This window comes from Delphinapterus leucas, chromosome 17 (genome assembly GCF_059928025.1).
Source record: "Delphinapterus leucas isolate spDelLeu-1000000601 "Yukka" chromosome 17, BTC_Dleu_Yukka2, whole genome shotgun sequence".
Classification (NCBI taxonomy): domain Eukaryota; kingdom Metazoa; phylum Chordata; class Mammalia; order Artiodactyla; family Monodontidae; genus Delphinapterus; species Delphinapterus leucas.
This window is the reverse complement of record NC_143145.1, coordinates 75,638,860-75,655,458: the sequence shown is the minus strand read 5'-3', so window position 1 is coordinate 75,655,458 and position 16,599 is coordinate 75,638,860. Positions and strand designations below refer to the sequence as shown.

The window sequence follows — 16,599 nt, the reverse complement described above, 5'->3', positions numbered from 1 at the left end:
CCATGTACTGCTGCTGGCTCATGTTGAATCAACAGCAGCATAACATCATTTTAGCTTGTGGTGTGAAATGCTAGCTGACATATGCAGCAGTGCTGTGCACCCACCAGGTCCAGGAGGGGTGTGGGAAGAAGAAATACAAAAGCAAAATAATTGTGGGGTGGCCACTGTGACAGGGCAGGCATCCGAATAACACGGTCACATCCCATTGGCTGACGTGCTCGCGGGAAGGGTGGCAGCTTGCGCCCACTGCGGTATCACAAATGACAATTGGGCAAGCGTATCTTATGCAGAAGTTAATCACAATAATGGAGCACAAAGTGTGGCTTAGCGGTCAGGTCATAAATGACAAATCTGTTCTACCTTCCAGTACCGGTTATGTGCGCGAGACGAGGTTGGCTCTGGATCGCAGCGATCATGCTGAGAATCATCGGCGGACAAAAGTAATGAGTGGCATTATTATCCACAAAGGAGAGGGGAGCTTCCGTGGCTCTGCGTTACAACGTACAGACACAAAAGCCACAGCCTTGCCGCCAGCTCCAGGAAGAATGCAGGCAGGGCTATATATACGTTGAGAAGAATGACAACTGCACAATAAAAAAAAATTGCAGCCTCTACTTGTAGTTGTCATAGTTGAGCAGACACCAGCCAGTGCCACTGACAGACCAGCTGGGCCCTGGGAGGCCTTCCATGCTGCACAGTAAATTACCCTGCATGGCGGAGCAACATCTGTTTCTGTGCTAGTGCCGAACAAACAAGGCAATTGAAAACATACCAAGGGATAACCAAGCAACAGATGAACATGACCCGCATTTTTTCCCCCCTTCTCACACTCGAGGTGCTAAACTTCATTGTGCAAGCACTCCATGAAAGAGAGGCCAGGTTGGTTTGATAAGGTGTTGTCAGAGAGATTTTACATATTTCCAAAATGGAAAGAAAAACCTGATAGTATTGTTATTCTTAGAATCTTCTTTCCCCCTTCTATCTTCATTTCTTTTATACCAAAGCTAGCACTCAGTTCTCAATTCGCTCTAGAATTAAAAAAAAAAAAAAAAACTTTCCATACACTTATAAATATTCAGTCTTTAAACCTAATTTGCTATACTTAGTTCACATGCCTTCAAGCATTTGTCTTCCAATTTCCACTGAATAAATGCGTACTAATGAGAACTAGAGCAAGCTGCTGAGGCAAAGCTGGGTGACTTGGGTCTGGCCTGCCACCAGCTTGTGATAGGCGGGCAAATTGAGTTAAAATGAAAAGTCTTGTCAGCTGAAATTCAACATGGTAGCCAAACAGCAAGCTGTCAATCATTCCAGCCAAAACAAGGGACTGCAGGTAATAAAAGGTCATTGTGATCATTAGTGCACTTGGCTTTCATATGCAAGTTAATTTTAATTAAACATGATCTCTATCTGTAAATGTTTTATAAAACTTGTGCATAATGGGTTGTTAATTTATACTTACATTTAGCAGGTAATAGGACCCTCTACTTACTAAACGCATTGTAGAAAAACGGCTATCAAGAATGCAAATATTTGGGGGGTAATTTACACCAGGCACTGCAAGGTGCCAACAATTGCAATTGTGATTAAGATAAGGCTGCCTGTGTTTTATTAAGAAGTGAACTTTACTGACTAGTATCACCAGGGAACTGGATTACAGAATTCCCACAGTGAACTTACAATTCAAAGCCTGCCCTGTCTTCTTCACTTGGCTAGGGAGATTTGTTTCTCTTTGCAGGATATAAAAATATTCTGATTAAGTATCCCTTCTAAGCAAAAAGCTGGGGAGTATGTTGAGCTAAGATGCTTTATAATGTGACGGGGAAGGAATATGGCAAAGGAGAGGAAATGCTGGTAGAAAAAGGAATATATACACTTTCTCTTCTGCCCTCATAGCTCAATGCTGGCTGTACTAATTGACAGATGATTCTCATTTGCAGATTTAAAGAGCTGAAGCCGTTCATGACAATCAATAATGCACGTTACAACGCAACCACAAATAAGCACATCCAAATTTCTGCCTCACACTTAGGCCATGTCTGGATATGTGGAATGAATGTACTGTGACATGGCCAGACTGTTAATTTGGGTCATCTTAATGACTGGTGCAGACTGTCACACCATCTGATTAGCCATGGTGATCAGTGGATAGCGGCAGTGGCTGCAGTGAAATGAGCAGGCAGACCCTGCTGCAGTCGACTGGGGCTGAACACGCCGATGGAACACGCCGATGGTCTGAAAAAGGAAGGCGGACAGGAAAGGGAAAGGGGGCTCTGGAGGTAGTGTGCGCTAGAAGGGTGAGGGTGAGGAAACAGAGTGAGCCTCCAGATGTGTAGGCGAGTTTTTACAAAACCACTTTCGAGACAGGTGAGAAGGTAAATAAGGCACTGTTTTCATCAGACAATTTGAAGCCAAATAACTACTTTTTGGCTCAACAATTGTGTATTTTAAGTAAAGTTAAAAACAAATCTGAATTGGTACGAAGGCCTACTTTCACTCTGCACTGCGGGCACGGCTTTTGGTTTACTGCTAAAATACACAAATGTAAATTCAACATGCACAGCGTCAATAAATGTACTATTAAGGAATTTCTCTGCTCAGGGCACTGGGCCACTGCTGTTGGTGGAAAAAGAGCACAGAGAATATGGATTTGGCCTTCACACACACTACAGTCTAGGTGTTAAGTCGGAAGGTACATATACACAGGAATGCTCTCCAGGATCCTAGTGAAGATACTGTTCAATTTTTGATTGGATAACTCCAATGATGGCATTCAGAAAGTCCATTTTAGTAGCAAGTTATTTTTCGTACTGAGCTGAATTTTCCTCCCTTAAATTTCCACCCTTTAGAAGACACAAAGGCTAAAAAATTGAATCTCTCTTCCACATAACAGCCCTTTAAAAATATTTAAAGACAACTATCATGTCATTTTTTAATTGTCCATCAGAGATGATATGGCCTTTAGTCTTCAATTCAATCAGTCAATATGCCTCTTAAAATGTGGCAGAGCTGGGTGTGCTATTTCAGTTGGAAAAGGAGAGAGGAACTACTTTCTCTGCCCTAGATACCACACTTCTATTAATATTTTGTTGGAAGCAGATGAGCAACAGATTTTTGAAGTAATATCTCTCCATGGACTTGTGTTAAGCTTTCTGATATCCCATAGGTGATCAGCTCTGACTGCTCATTGCAATCACCGAGGTGGTTTAAAAAAAATAAATGTTCCAGAACCGGCCAATAGCATCAGAACCACTGCATGCATTAACTAAAACCTTTAAATTAGTGGTTTTGAACCTTGGTTGCACATTAGAGTCGCCTTGGAAGCTTCTAAGGCCATCAGCCTGCGCCCCAGACCAATGAAATCAGAACCTCTGGGGGGTGGGACAAGGTTTGAGCACTTTTTAAAGCTCCTGAGATGATTCCAATGAGCAACGGAGGTTGAGAACCACCCTCTTCTGCTGGGCCACACATTTCCTCATTCTGTTCTTACGCAGTTGATTTTTAGACCTAAGTACAATAATTTGAATTCTTATTAAATTTCCCTTTCAATCCTTTCAACTCCTGTTGCTGCCGTTCATTATATTATCTAGCCCTCTTTGTTTTGTGCTGAGCTGAAAATTTGACAAACATCCAAATTAGTATTTTTCACTTTTTAACCAATGTCTCCTTATGTTACATATAAAACTCTCACTACCTGATTTCTGGTGTACACTTTGTGGGAGATGCCTCTCTCTCCTCCCCCAGTTAGAAATTTCTAACATGAAGTAGAATTTTTACCTCCTGTATATCCCCACTGGAAGAGAGGATTTTGTTAAACTTTCCTACTGCTGTCTAAATTATAGATACTTTTAATTTTTCAAATACACAATTATTTTATAATATTGAATGAGCTTTTTCAAAATAACACCCACAGTTATGACAAATACATCACACTAAGACGTTAATAGTAAGGCAAACTGTGTGTGTGTGTGTGTGTGTGAGGGGGGATATACTGGAACTCTTTGTGTAACTTTTCTGTAAAACTATCCTAAATAAAAAGTTTATTTTAAAAAACCCTCAAAATTCTGATGTGAACCTCTAGCCCCAACCTCACCCTCAAACCCAAACTGCATTGGAGAATTCGTGATATATATCCTTGTAAAATATAATGGGCAAGGTCTCTGGTACATTTCTAGGGCATTTTCCCCTGAGTTGACAACATTTATAGGTTAGCGCTGAAGTTAGGTAGAGCCAGCATCAATTTCCGGCTCTGCCACTATCTAGTTGTATGATTTGGGTTGGTTAACTAATCTTTCTGCACCTTGTTACCCAACAATTAAATGAAGATAATAATACTTGAGGATTAGATAAGCTATACTTGTGCTTACACATATATATATATATATATGAGCTAGTACTTGATGATCATTAAATAAGCTAATAAAAGCCTGATACATAGTAAAATAATAATTATGAATATTATCATAATGTCTCATCCTGAAATTAAGAATACAGTTAACACTATACCATCTAGCCCACATTTTCTGATCTAATCATGTTCATATCACAGCTGGCGCTGATGAATCAAGATACAAAGAACTCCTCTCCCCTCTCTGTTTGGACAATGAAAAAAGACTCCATAAATTCTGGTATCAGATAGGTTTGAGGGGAAAAGCGTGAGTGTGGCCAGAAAACCCAAGTTAAAATCCTGCTTCTCTCCTTTACCTCCATGACCTTATTAGCCAAGTTATTTAGCACCCTGAGAATTTTCTCATCTGTAAAAATAATGACAAAATAAGAGTTCCCCCAGTCCCCCAGTATCTTAAAGAAGATCATATGAAACAATAAAAGTCCATAAAATTGATTGAAATATTGAAGTCATGAATATATTTAACATGAACTATGTCTAATGATAATACCAGCCTGGTTCGTAAATAACTGAAAATAAAGAAAACAACATAAACGTCATAGGGATGCCACTGAGGTTAAACATCATCTTGGTGATAACAATAGACAACATTTACTGAACCCATACTTTTTAAGTTATTTAAATACATTTTTCAGGTAAATCTTGAAGTAAGAAGTAGTACTCAGTGAGATTATTTGCTATCCATTTATCAAAACTTCAATTTTGAGAATTTTCTCTTCTCACATTATCTTTTTTTCTTATATTCTCTCTGAATCAACTTTTCTTTTTCCTGTATTGGAAACCTGTAGTTCTAAGTCCTACCTCTACCCCAGGTTCTTCTGGGAAAACAAAAACATTCTTACTTTTCTTTTAGAGTTTCTCAAACTTTCATTCTATCAGCAACTTTTCCTATGGAAATTTAGGCCCCAAGTAACAGTTATCTGAACCCCACTGTATATACTATCTTATTCTAAATTTATATTTAATTGTAGAGACCTTTACTAAACACTGATATTCAATTTTAGTGAGGACCTGGTAAGCAGAATCTTTATAACAAGTTCTGTATCTAAAACAATATAGTTGTGTTTTTCTTTATGTAAAAGAAAGGGGTAGAATGGTTGTAAAGAAAGATGCTCAGGAGCACTGGAAAAAAGCACAAATCCATCACAGCCTCTTGCAACGGATGGTTGCTTTGAATTGCGTTAACAGGCTAGATATTTAAAAGCCCACTTGATGCTACACGTTTTAAGTTTTGCTGATGTTGTGTGTATACTGATGTCAGAGTAAATCTGACACACGCGAGGCCTATAGGATTGGGCCACGAATGTCAATAATATGTGCACGATGATCACGTCACGATAAGCCTATGCCCCCTCGGGCTCTGCCTTCAAGGATCACTCTAAACAAGAGAAATCATTTTTGTTTAGGAATAACATACTGGTTTCTACAGCATTCTAACTTTCTTTTCCAACTTCGCTTTATTATCGATGCGTGATGACATGCAAAATCTCTGTAAAAAAAACTCCTTTCCCTTTGTTTGCTCTACCAATATCAAAATTCTCCTTCCTGGTTTAAAAAAAAAATGCAGCATTCCTTTCATCCTTGTGAACTTTTTTCTTAAAATAATAAAAATTCAAGATATCTTTCTTTAAAGAAATTGTACTTAGAATACATAGAACTCTTTCTTTAAGGAGATGAGATGCACATACACTCATCCCATGCAGTGCATTGTAAACATTTAATTCTGTAAATCTTGCCTTTCCTCATATAGTTCATACCCTTTTGGTAGAGAGAAATACGATAGAGCTATGACTAGATGCAGAAGTTATCTTTTTTGAGTCTGATTCGTATAAAAATTTGCTTCAATCTGCATTAAAGATGCAATCTGATAGACATTGCTTCAAACTGTCTATCTGGAGAAAGAAAAAAAGAGGACCCTATTATCTAGAAGATTCAATTCTCGTAATGAACAACACTGGCCTCTGCTGGTACCCGAGGTTGTGATGAACGGGGTCTACCTTCTAGATTGCTGAAGGTGCTTCCTGTACTCAGGTGGATCTCCAGGCACTTGGGATTGGTGATGGTCATTTGTTGATGATAAGTGAGCTGTAAATGTCTGAGGGCTCCTGGATGAAAATCTCTATTCTAGTGATGGACTTAAATGGACCCGGATTACGGCTCTGGAACCTGTCATTTCTTCAGCTTGAATAAATTTAAACTTGTCTGCTTTAGCACCACAATTTTAAAATGGTCTTTTCTTTCAATAGTGAGAAGAGTAAAAAGAAAGTTGATGAATTTCAACTAAATTTTAAGAGTTTATAACTGTGTTCTGAATACAAACACATACTCCTTAAAGTTTATTTGCTTTACGTCCCTGTATACATTATCTGACTCATAAAATGCAATTGAAATTACTTGAATAAATGGGAAATGAAACCTTGATATTCATAGGAACCATAAATCTTCTACCCAGAAAATACTGTGTGTCTATGTGAAAACAACTACCCAGAACTTTATGCAAAGTTTGTGCATTTGGTCCCCAGTCATTCTGAAAAGAAAAATAAAATAATATTTGTATTTTAATAATGCTGGGATTATTTTCCTTCTCCAAGCAAATATAAAATTACTTTGATAATGCACTTTGTTCTACAGCGGAAACTAACACAACACTGTAAAGCAACTATACTCCAATAAAATAAATAAATAAAATTACTTTGATAACGTATGCTAAAAACGGCATGACTGAATAAGCTAGCCAACTGTCACTACAAGGCAAGCTTCCTGCTACTGCCTTTGATGGGTCTTATCCTAACCAGTGGAAACAATCTCCGGAACACTTGGGGCCATTCTTCTTAATGTCGGCTGGTGGTCAACACTGATCAAGACCTGTAGGGCCTTTGCTCCCAGAAGTTCCCATCAAAGAGCCTGGAACATATTTAAAAGGGAAAAAATTGAGGCCAACACGGGCTAAGATACTTGCCTACATTGTCAAACGAGGGGAGCAACAGAGATATATAAAGACTTGCTCCTGCATTTGTCCAAAGGGCCCTGGAATAGCGTATAGTAAAAGAAACCACAGGATGAAACGTCAATACAGACAAAGCAGAGAATAACTCGTTGGATTGGAATTTAACTTTGGGAATTAAAATTCATTCACATAATGAGAGTGGTCTTATCAAAACCGGAAAAGGCGAATCCACTGTTATCAAAAGCTCACTGTTACAGGCACACAGGCCTACATAGAAAAAGAAAAGTAACTTAGTCACTTCTGACCTCAAACGTATTTGAAATAGTGACCATGCATATCTCATGAACCAGTGACTATTTTATAAAATATTGACATTTCACATGAAGTAATTTGTAGCTGTGGCTTTTTCTTTTCCCTCCCTCACTCCCTCCCTTTCTTCCCTTTTTTTTTTTTTCTTCCCCAAGTGTGTTTAAATCATGAACTTCCAGTGGAAATCACTCTTACTACATTTTTGTGAATCATACACTGCAAACTGTATAATACATCTTAATCTCTGCCTGAAAATACAGACACCATTTGAGGGAAGAATAAGTGTGTTTTGCACACAAGTTGTCTGTCTGAAATACTTTCTTTTTTAATCCCGAATACCTTTCTTGTTAAGATAGCCCAGCATCCTTTGGAAAGCATTAACACACCAACAGATGCTCAGAGTCTAGTGACTTAATACGCATAAACCTTTTTCTTTTTCAAATAATTGCAAAGCTTTGGTTTAGCCTTTTGCATACCTTACATAGTTAATTACCTAGGCCTTAATGTTTACATGCAATGAGAGTATCTACAGCTATAAACTACATAATTTATAATTGATGTAAATGGGTGTTATTATGTCAATTAGGCAGCTGTGTCCTCCACCTCTTGGTAAACAGCTTTGAGTGATAAACTGACTTTGCAGAGAGGTACCTTCTTTTCTTCATAACAGATAAAAATAAATTACCAAGGTAGACCAGGCTGTCCAATTGTTCTCTGGTGAGGTGGATGGAAAATCCAGGCCCTTTCTTTTGACCTGTTGACTGCAGCAAATGGTCAATTTCGTCACGCAGCGCTGCCATAGCTCCTGGGTGCCGTAGAAGGTAATACATCGTCCAGAACATAGTTGGAACAGTGTTAGACACAGAGGCCCAGAGCAAGCCTAAATGATGTGCTGGGAGAAAATAAGTGAAAAGGAAGATTAATAGCGTTTATTACACTGATTAGATTTGCAGTGTGCTAATTAAAAGATGTTAGGACACAGACCCAGCCAAGGATCAGTGCATGCTAATGAGGACCAATAGGCTTCTGAAGTCTAATTTTCTGCTTAATGAGAATAGTTTAAAATGTAATGTGTGTGTGGTGGGGGAGGGGAGGGGGGATGAGATAAGAGGAGTAAATGCAGCTTAGTTATACTCTTTCTCATTATCCCCGTTAAGTATCTTGCATTACCATCTCAGCAAAAAAAAAAAAAAATCAATTATCACAAAGGGTTGTTTCAGAGTAAAACATTTTATCATTAGCCAATTAGAAAGAGCATAAAAATTCTCAAGGTCACCATTTTGCCTTTTTATTTCAAAGGTCTACTGTAAATTATTTTATTTTAGACAAGTCATCATTCAGAAATTTCTTACCTCCTATTTCAGTGTCCTTGGGCGTATAGTATTTCTCCAGGATATCTTGCCTCATTTGAACAACTTCTGACCATCCTTGTAACTTGGCTAAGTTTTCTGTTGTCAATTGTTTTATAAGTTTCGTTCGAATAGACTTGATGTTTCCGAGAAGCTCAATGGGTATGCCTGATGCTAAATGTGTGAATTTGCCATCAAATTTAAAAAAATCATCTCTTAACTCGGTCATAAATGTTTTCCTATCGCCAGCAAGAACATTTCCATGTATGGCTGTAAATGTCACCTCAAATATTACTGAGCTGCAGAATGTCAACAAATATTCCGTGTCCCAACTTGTGGTTTTTAAGAGTTGTGGTTCAAAAACTTGTTTTAGAGTCTGCATTGTGTTTTCCATCAGTGTGTCCAAATGCTTCCCTCGTAAAAGCTGATAGCTAGTATGAATCTTGTCGTTCAGGTCATGATATGTCATCATCTTTTTGACAGAAAATACTCTCATTAAGAATTTACTAGTAAACATTTGAAAGCTTAATTTTTGATTTTTTACCACTGACTGGTACTGGAAAGGGTCCAGGATAAACGTTATGTAATTTCCTAAAAGAAATAAATGAGAATATGAATTCATGTGGTAGTAAAACAAAACAAGATATCTGAAATTTGAGAATATCTTAATCAAAATTAGAAAGACCTTAATAACTCACATCTCAAAAGATGCAAAGTACAATAAAAATCTATTTGATTCAAAATTCCACTACATATTTCCTTTTAAAATGGAAGATGGTGGGAAAACGCTAGAAGCTTGAAGTTAAATGTTCTGAAATTCTTAACGACTTTCAAAAAGATAGTTTATTCTTCAAATTTTTATTTTAACAAACTACCAAGATATTTAAATTATCTTTTAAATAGTCTCAAAATTCATTACTTAAACACTTCTTATATTTTTCCCCAATAATACAGTCAGAAAACAAACAAGCAACTCAAATTGGTAAGATGCTACTCCTTTACTGATCACTTACACTGCATAAAGAGCTTTTTCATACTTGGTGTTATCTTAGCTTTGATTGGATACAATAATTTTAACTCAAATAAATGAAGATGTGGTACGAAGCAGGTACTCACAAGTGAACATCTAATTCAACACTAACAACAAATCACAAATACCAAGGTTTTCATTTTATCGATGAGAAAATAGTAGCTCAGGGAGATTTAGTAACACGTCCAAACTCTCATATTGATTTGTGACCGAAAGAGGATTTCAAAACTAGAACCCATCCAATCACGCTTTCATCCATTCATTCATACATGCATTCAACATTTATTGACATCCAGATACTTGGTTGGATCTCTTTCCTTTTGAGATAAAGATGTAAAGGAACCATTGTACTGTTATGGACAGTAATAGAGCAGAGGTGGGAACACAATGTAAGGGCAACAGGAAGTGAAATATGCTTCGGTCTGCCTGGAGTTATCAACAAGGGTTCTTTGAGGAGGTGACATTTGGCATTTTCATATATCAGTCCAGACTTAGGGTACTGGTTAAAAATACAGATTCCTTCCTGATTCTGATTCAGAAGGATTGAAGGTGGGACCTACAAGTCCCTCAAGTGATTTTATAAGAAGGCACATTGAGGAACAGAGTCATACTGTGGTCTATCTCTCCAAACTGGCACGGATATTGGAGATTCCTAGCTGCAGCCTCTCCAGCATTTATCAGCTAAAGAAAGTCAGGAGAAGTTAAGAGCCAAGATCATGCCGCCATTTTTAGTGGCGGAGCCTAGACAAGAAGACAGTCCCCACGCACTGTTCTTTTCCTTACACGGTGCTGACTCCTTCTCACTGGAGGGCTGCTTTAAGACTCCTGCTAATTAGAGGTAATATGTAGGCAGTATTCAATGCTAGCATTAATAAGTCTTCCCTTTCCAAGAACACACATGAAATTTCGATGCTCCTACAACTTTAACACTTATTTGTCTTCTAGAAAACAGTAAATAATTAGACATGAAAGTTTGTCGAATCATCTATACTTAGCTCTTCACCTCATCATTCCTGTGTGTGTGTGTGTGTGTGTGTGTGTGTGTGTGTGCGTGCGTGAAGCTTTCTTAGATGAACAACTTCTCGCTTGTTATTTATGGTAACTCAAACAGCATCACAGAAATTAAATTCCATTTGGTACCAGATTTAGGATAAAGTTTTGAATAATTTTCAACCTAATCCTAGAAACAGGATAAATGTTTTTTTGTTTTACAATTTTAAAACAGAGTTTAAGTTTTTAGTGTACATGAATAGATGTGCTATAATTCTTTCTCTAAAAATAAATCGTATGACTTGAATTGTATCCACTCTATTTCCCCTTAATTTATTTAATAAGGTGGGCCAATCTAGGAGTGAGGGTAAAGCTAGAAGAGACTACTTACTCATTCTGGTCAGACCCTAAAGCTGTTATCTACAAAGTAAACTGGATTTTCTTCCCCCCCCCCCCCCCGGAGAAGAAAGAAAAAGGAATCAATTGGATTTGGGCACATTTTATGACACCTGCTTTACCATGGCAGCTTAATTAAATAAAAGTGCCAGCATCTGCCTGACAAATAATTGAAAAAAGAGTGAATTCTCTTACTTTGCAAAAGATATAATTTTAGGCAAGGCTGTGCATTTTCACAGGTGGTGATTCATACTTTTCTCCTTTCACTAAACAAAAGGATTTTGCTTATAAATGTCTTTACAGAGTTATTTTAAATTAGTCAGTAAAATTCAGAGAATGTATAAAAGGCTCAGTCTGTAAAACATAATTTCTAGAGACTATTTTGAATTTTTTTCTTACCAATTTTCTATATTCATCAAAATCTAAGTGGAAAGTCAAAACCGTATTCAGCCACGGCAGCAGAAGCCCCTGGCTACTGGCCTACTGAAGGAGAGGCTTCATGTACTTTACAGTTTTGATCTAGAAGTCATCAAAACTACACATATATTCCCTCTCTCTCTCTTTCTCTATCTCACCTTGGGGGTAAGGATATGGGAAGAAACTATGAGGTTAATTTCAAATAAAAACAGTAAAAGCTAAATGGAGAAAACTGTGTCTGGGTAGCAACCAATTGTAATATTTTTTTAATAAACAGTTTGTTGCATACAGGTTCTTTTAAAAAAATCATTAGTGATGAGTTTAAAGCAATTTGTAGATAAAATTCTCACTCTTTTCAAGACTCTTTACACTCCGGGATCTGTATTTTCTTTTTCTCATTCTTATTTTGATGTTCTTCAACATCAAGGCATTATGCTTTACCGACTCTCTTATCTGCATAAGATGTGGATTGCTGAGTAAGACCTTTTGATTTTCTGGATTTTACTTTTTGAGTGGGTTTGAAAGTACTAATAACACTGGAGATGCTAGCTGGCTTTCCAACTTTTAATCTTCAGTATAAACAATTTAAGCTAAGTTTTCCAAAATTAATATTAATTTAAACCATCTGTCCACCATCTGCTAACGTGAGATGCAAAACCAGAGTTTCTTTGTAATCTTTAATAAGACAGTTAGGAAAACACATATACATTCATAAAATGAATTTAAATTTCTTAACAAAGGAAATTTGAAAAGTTATTCTAAAGGCCATGGATTCTTGAGCAAAAATAACTTTTGTTCCAGTGTGGTTTTATGTAAATGAATGCCACGTGTCAACAGGCAAGTTGCCTAGTTCACAAAGATCACAAGATAGAAACAATATCCTTGGCTGTGTTTTCAGAAGGGAGAAGAAAGCTATCAGTAGCTGATGTGATACATTGATTTAAAGAATTTCAGAGTTTGCATTCGTCTAAAATATAAATGTCAAAACGAGGCTCACTTTTGCAAAAAAGTATACGTATATATAAAACCATCCTTTTGAGCAGTAAATTTGAAATGGGGTCAAAATTTTTAATGTATTCTTTACCAATAATTTCATTGTCTTCCTTTTTTAGGAGCTGGCTGGGCCTTAAGATATTAATCCCAGCATTCCTGAATAACCTGCATACGATCGTTTACTAACTCAACAGCCTTTTCACGTCCTTCAAAATTACTTCTTTTAGGAAGGTGAAGCTACGTGATGCCAAGTATGTCACTAAATGTTAAAAAAAAACACACATCATTCACTTTGATGTCTTATACACAAGAAGTTTGACATCTGGGTCATTATAACCTGAATTTTGATGCTTCCATTTCAGATATTTGGTGCAGAAACACATCCAAGAGAATTCAGAACAACTATTTGACTATTGGAAATAGAAATGCCCAGTCAAGAAATATGAGATAAATTGGAATTTTAAAGAAATTTTCCATAACTATAACCTTTTGATCTCCATGTTTAACTGGCTCTTCAATAGACGTTTTTTAAATGTCAAGCTGAAAATATTCATTGGAAGAGTGGACTGTGAACCAACTTTTTATTTTATGAGGATGACCACGTTATCCTCCCCCTCTTATCAGTGAGATTTCGCTAGCTGTTGACAGTGATGCACAGTGGTGCTTTGCTGGGGTGACATCTAGGGAAAACGATTCCGCTGCACCACCACACAAAACCAATTAGAGAACTATTTTCTGCGACAGGTCACGAATTTACGTGGTTTCTAATGAAAAGATGTACCTTTTAATTTCTTTATTAAGATGACATCCATGTCCCTTGAGACTTTTGGGGATGACAATCATTTGCTCATCACGCAAGAAACATACACGCACTGAACTCACATCATGGGACAACGGTGGGAGACGCTGTTCCTCATTCACATTTTCCAAATGAGCTATTTTGCAAACTGATCATTAGAACCACATATATAATAAGGATTTTTGACAGGAATTTATTCAAACTCTAGGAAGAAGCTAAAGGGAAGTAGCAGCTCGTATTCAACTATGGCTGTCTACTGTTGAGTTTAAAAAGATAGCCATGGCCAAATTATTTAGACATGAGAAATTCAGCAAGCTTCTCAGTATCTAAGATGAAGATAACAAGTGAAACTGGTTTTCTGTTTGTTTTCTTTTTTCTTCTTTAACATCTTTATTGGAGTATAATTGCTTTACAGCGGTGTGTTAGTTTCTGCTTTATAACAAAGTGAATCAGCTATACATATACATATATCCCCATATCTCCTCCCTCTTGCGTCTCCCTCCCACCCTCCTTATCCCACCCCTCTAGGTGGTCACAAAGCACCGAGCTGATCTCCCTGTGCTATGAGGCTGCTTCCCACTAGCTATCTATTTTACGTTTGGTAGTATCTATAAGTCCATGCCACTCTCTCACTTCGTCCCAGCTTACACTTCCCCCTCCCCGTGTCCTCAAGTCCATTCTCTACGTCTGTGTCTTTACTCTTGTCCTGCCCCTAGGTTTTTCAGAACCTTTTTTTTTTAGATTCCATACATATGTGTTAGCATACGGTATTTGTTTTTCTCTTTCTGACTTACTTCACTCTGTATGACAGACTCTAGATCCATCCACCTTACTACTAATAACTCAATTTCGTTTCTTTTTATGGCTGAGTAATATTCCATTGTATATACGTGCCACATCTTCTTTATCCATTCATCTGTTGATGGACACTTAGGCTGCTTCCATGTCCTGGCTATTGTAAATAGAGCTGCAATGAACATTTTGGTACATGACTCTTTTTCAATTATGGTTTTCTCAGGGTATATGCCCAGTAGTGGGATTGCTGGGTCATCCCATTCTTCTTTAGATTCTTTTCCCACATAGGTTATTACAGAATAATTAATAGAGTTCCCTGTACTATACAGTAGGTCCTTGTTGATTATCTATTTTATATATAGTAGTGTATATATATTAATCCCAAACTCCTAATTTATTTCCCCCCAAGAGTGACTTTTTTAAGTGAAGAATACAGTTTTGTATTATGAAGCCAAAAGCTCACTTAGAATAGAAGCCCCAGCTATGGCCTTTATTTGTATTATAGTAAGTATTTCATCAGCTCTAAGGTACTGGGAATTTCCTTATCAAATATTTATTGTGAATCAATCAGTGCTGAGCTCTGAACTAAATGTTGGCAGTAAAGAAGTTAGAAAATAATGAAGGGAAATAGACAAGTGAATTAGCAATACACTCACAATTTATTAAATTCCATGACAGAAGTTATACTAGGAGTAATTGGAGCCTGGAGAAGAGGGATCAAACATTCCATGGGGAGGGAAATGGTCAGTGAAGGATTTTAGGAGGAAGTGATACGTGACGATGGCCTCAAAAGATGCATCCATGTCAGTCATCTTTCAAGGATGACTGAGAAATAGAAGAACAGCATTCTGGCAGAAAGAACCACAACAGAAAAAAGAGGCACAAAAAGGACATGGTATATGAGGAGGAAATTCCAACAATTTGGTGTATTAATGGTGCATTATAGTAGCAAGAGACGGGGCTGGAGAGGTAGGTGGAGCCTAGACCCTGGAGAGCCTCATGAGGATCAGCATATACACTACAATGTCTCTGTTTCTAAGACGCATGATTTTTTTTCCATTTCAATTCTTCTGAAATCAGAGAATATAATTAATTCCTGTTGCACATAATTACTGTTGGAAGAGACTTGCCGGTTGCCAGCCAAGGGAGTAAGATGCAATGAAACGAATACTACCTATTCATGTGAGAAACTGACCATGCTGACCATTTCATCCAGTTGGATCATTTTTTTCCTCCCAATGACACGGAAATGGTAGCACAAAAGTGAAGTTGCTCTGTGTACAAAAGGTTGCTCCGGATACTTGGCAACATAATTACAGTACGAAGAAATTATCTAAATTCTTTAGGAATAGAACATAAAATTCCAAGGACTGTTAGAGAAAGATAAAGGGGGTTGAGCAAAGAAAGAGGCACGTGTAACTATGACCCAGATAAGGAATGCTCAGCATCGGTGGAAGACCCAGGAGGTACAGTGTCAAGACAGTGAAGGAACAGAGTGTTTTGAGAAGGAATGAGGGATCAGCTTTGTCCACCAGATAGAGAGGTCCAGGCAGGTGATGGCCCATTAATGACCTCAGCAAGGCAGAAAGCTGGTTACAGCTAGGAGGTCTCTGGGAGCTAAACAACCGGGGGCAGCAAAGGTAGGCAACTCTCTTTAAAAATCTAGATGCAAAAGAGAAAAAACAGAAGTGAAAAGTTAACTAGAAGGAAAATACAGGAAAGATTAAGCATGGTTAGAAGCTTAGGGTAAGGACCCAAGAGAGAAAATAATGAAGATACATACATGGGAGGGAGAAATAATGTAATGCCAGCCCAGAGGAGGCAGTAAGGGTCATGGGGACAGGTAAATGGATTGTCTTGAACATTCTCTGAAACTGGAGCAGAGGCGGTAAGGATAACTGTGAAACATCTGATAGATGCGTGGGGATCTGAGTGAGAGCATACCTGATGTCTTCAATTTTCTTGGGAAGGAGAGCGAACTGTGTTGCAGAGCCCAGTAAGAGGTGGAGAGCTAGAACACAGCTTTCCTGCCCTCCACCTGCACAGCCAACCAGAAGTCAGAGGGAAAAGGCGTGCAGACGATCTACTGTGTAGAGATGAGCCTTCCGGGACAGGGCAGACACAAGTGGAGAACAGGAATGCCTAGCCCAGGTGATAAGCTGACGT

The 16,599-nt window shown here is 37.8% G+C and overlaps 1 protein-coding gene across 1 annotated transcript in view; it reads right to left on the bottom strand.

Annotated features, from left to right (window-relative positions):
- CYP7B1 (cytochrome P450 family 7 subfamily B member 1) overlaps nt 1-16,599 on the bottom strand; it is a 188,547-nt gene that overhangs the window by 16,353 nt on the left and 155,595 nt on the right. Inside the window, exons 3-4 of the mRNA XM_022595293.2 lie at nt 9,017-9,604; nt 8,350-8,556 (exon numbers count right to left, since the gene is read on the bottom strand). Coding sequence (XP_022451001.2) covers nt 8,350-8,556; nt 9,017-9,604 — 795 coding nt within the window. The remainder of the gene's footprint in view (nt 1-8,349; nt 8,557-9,016; nt 9,605-16,599) is intronic.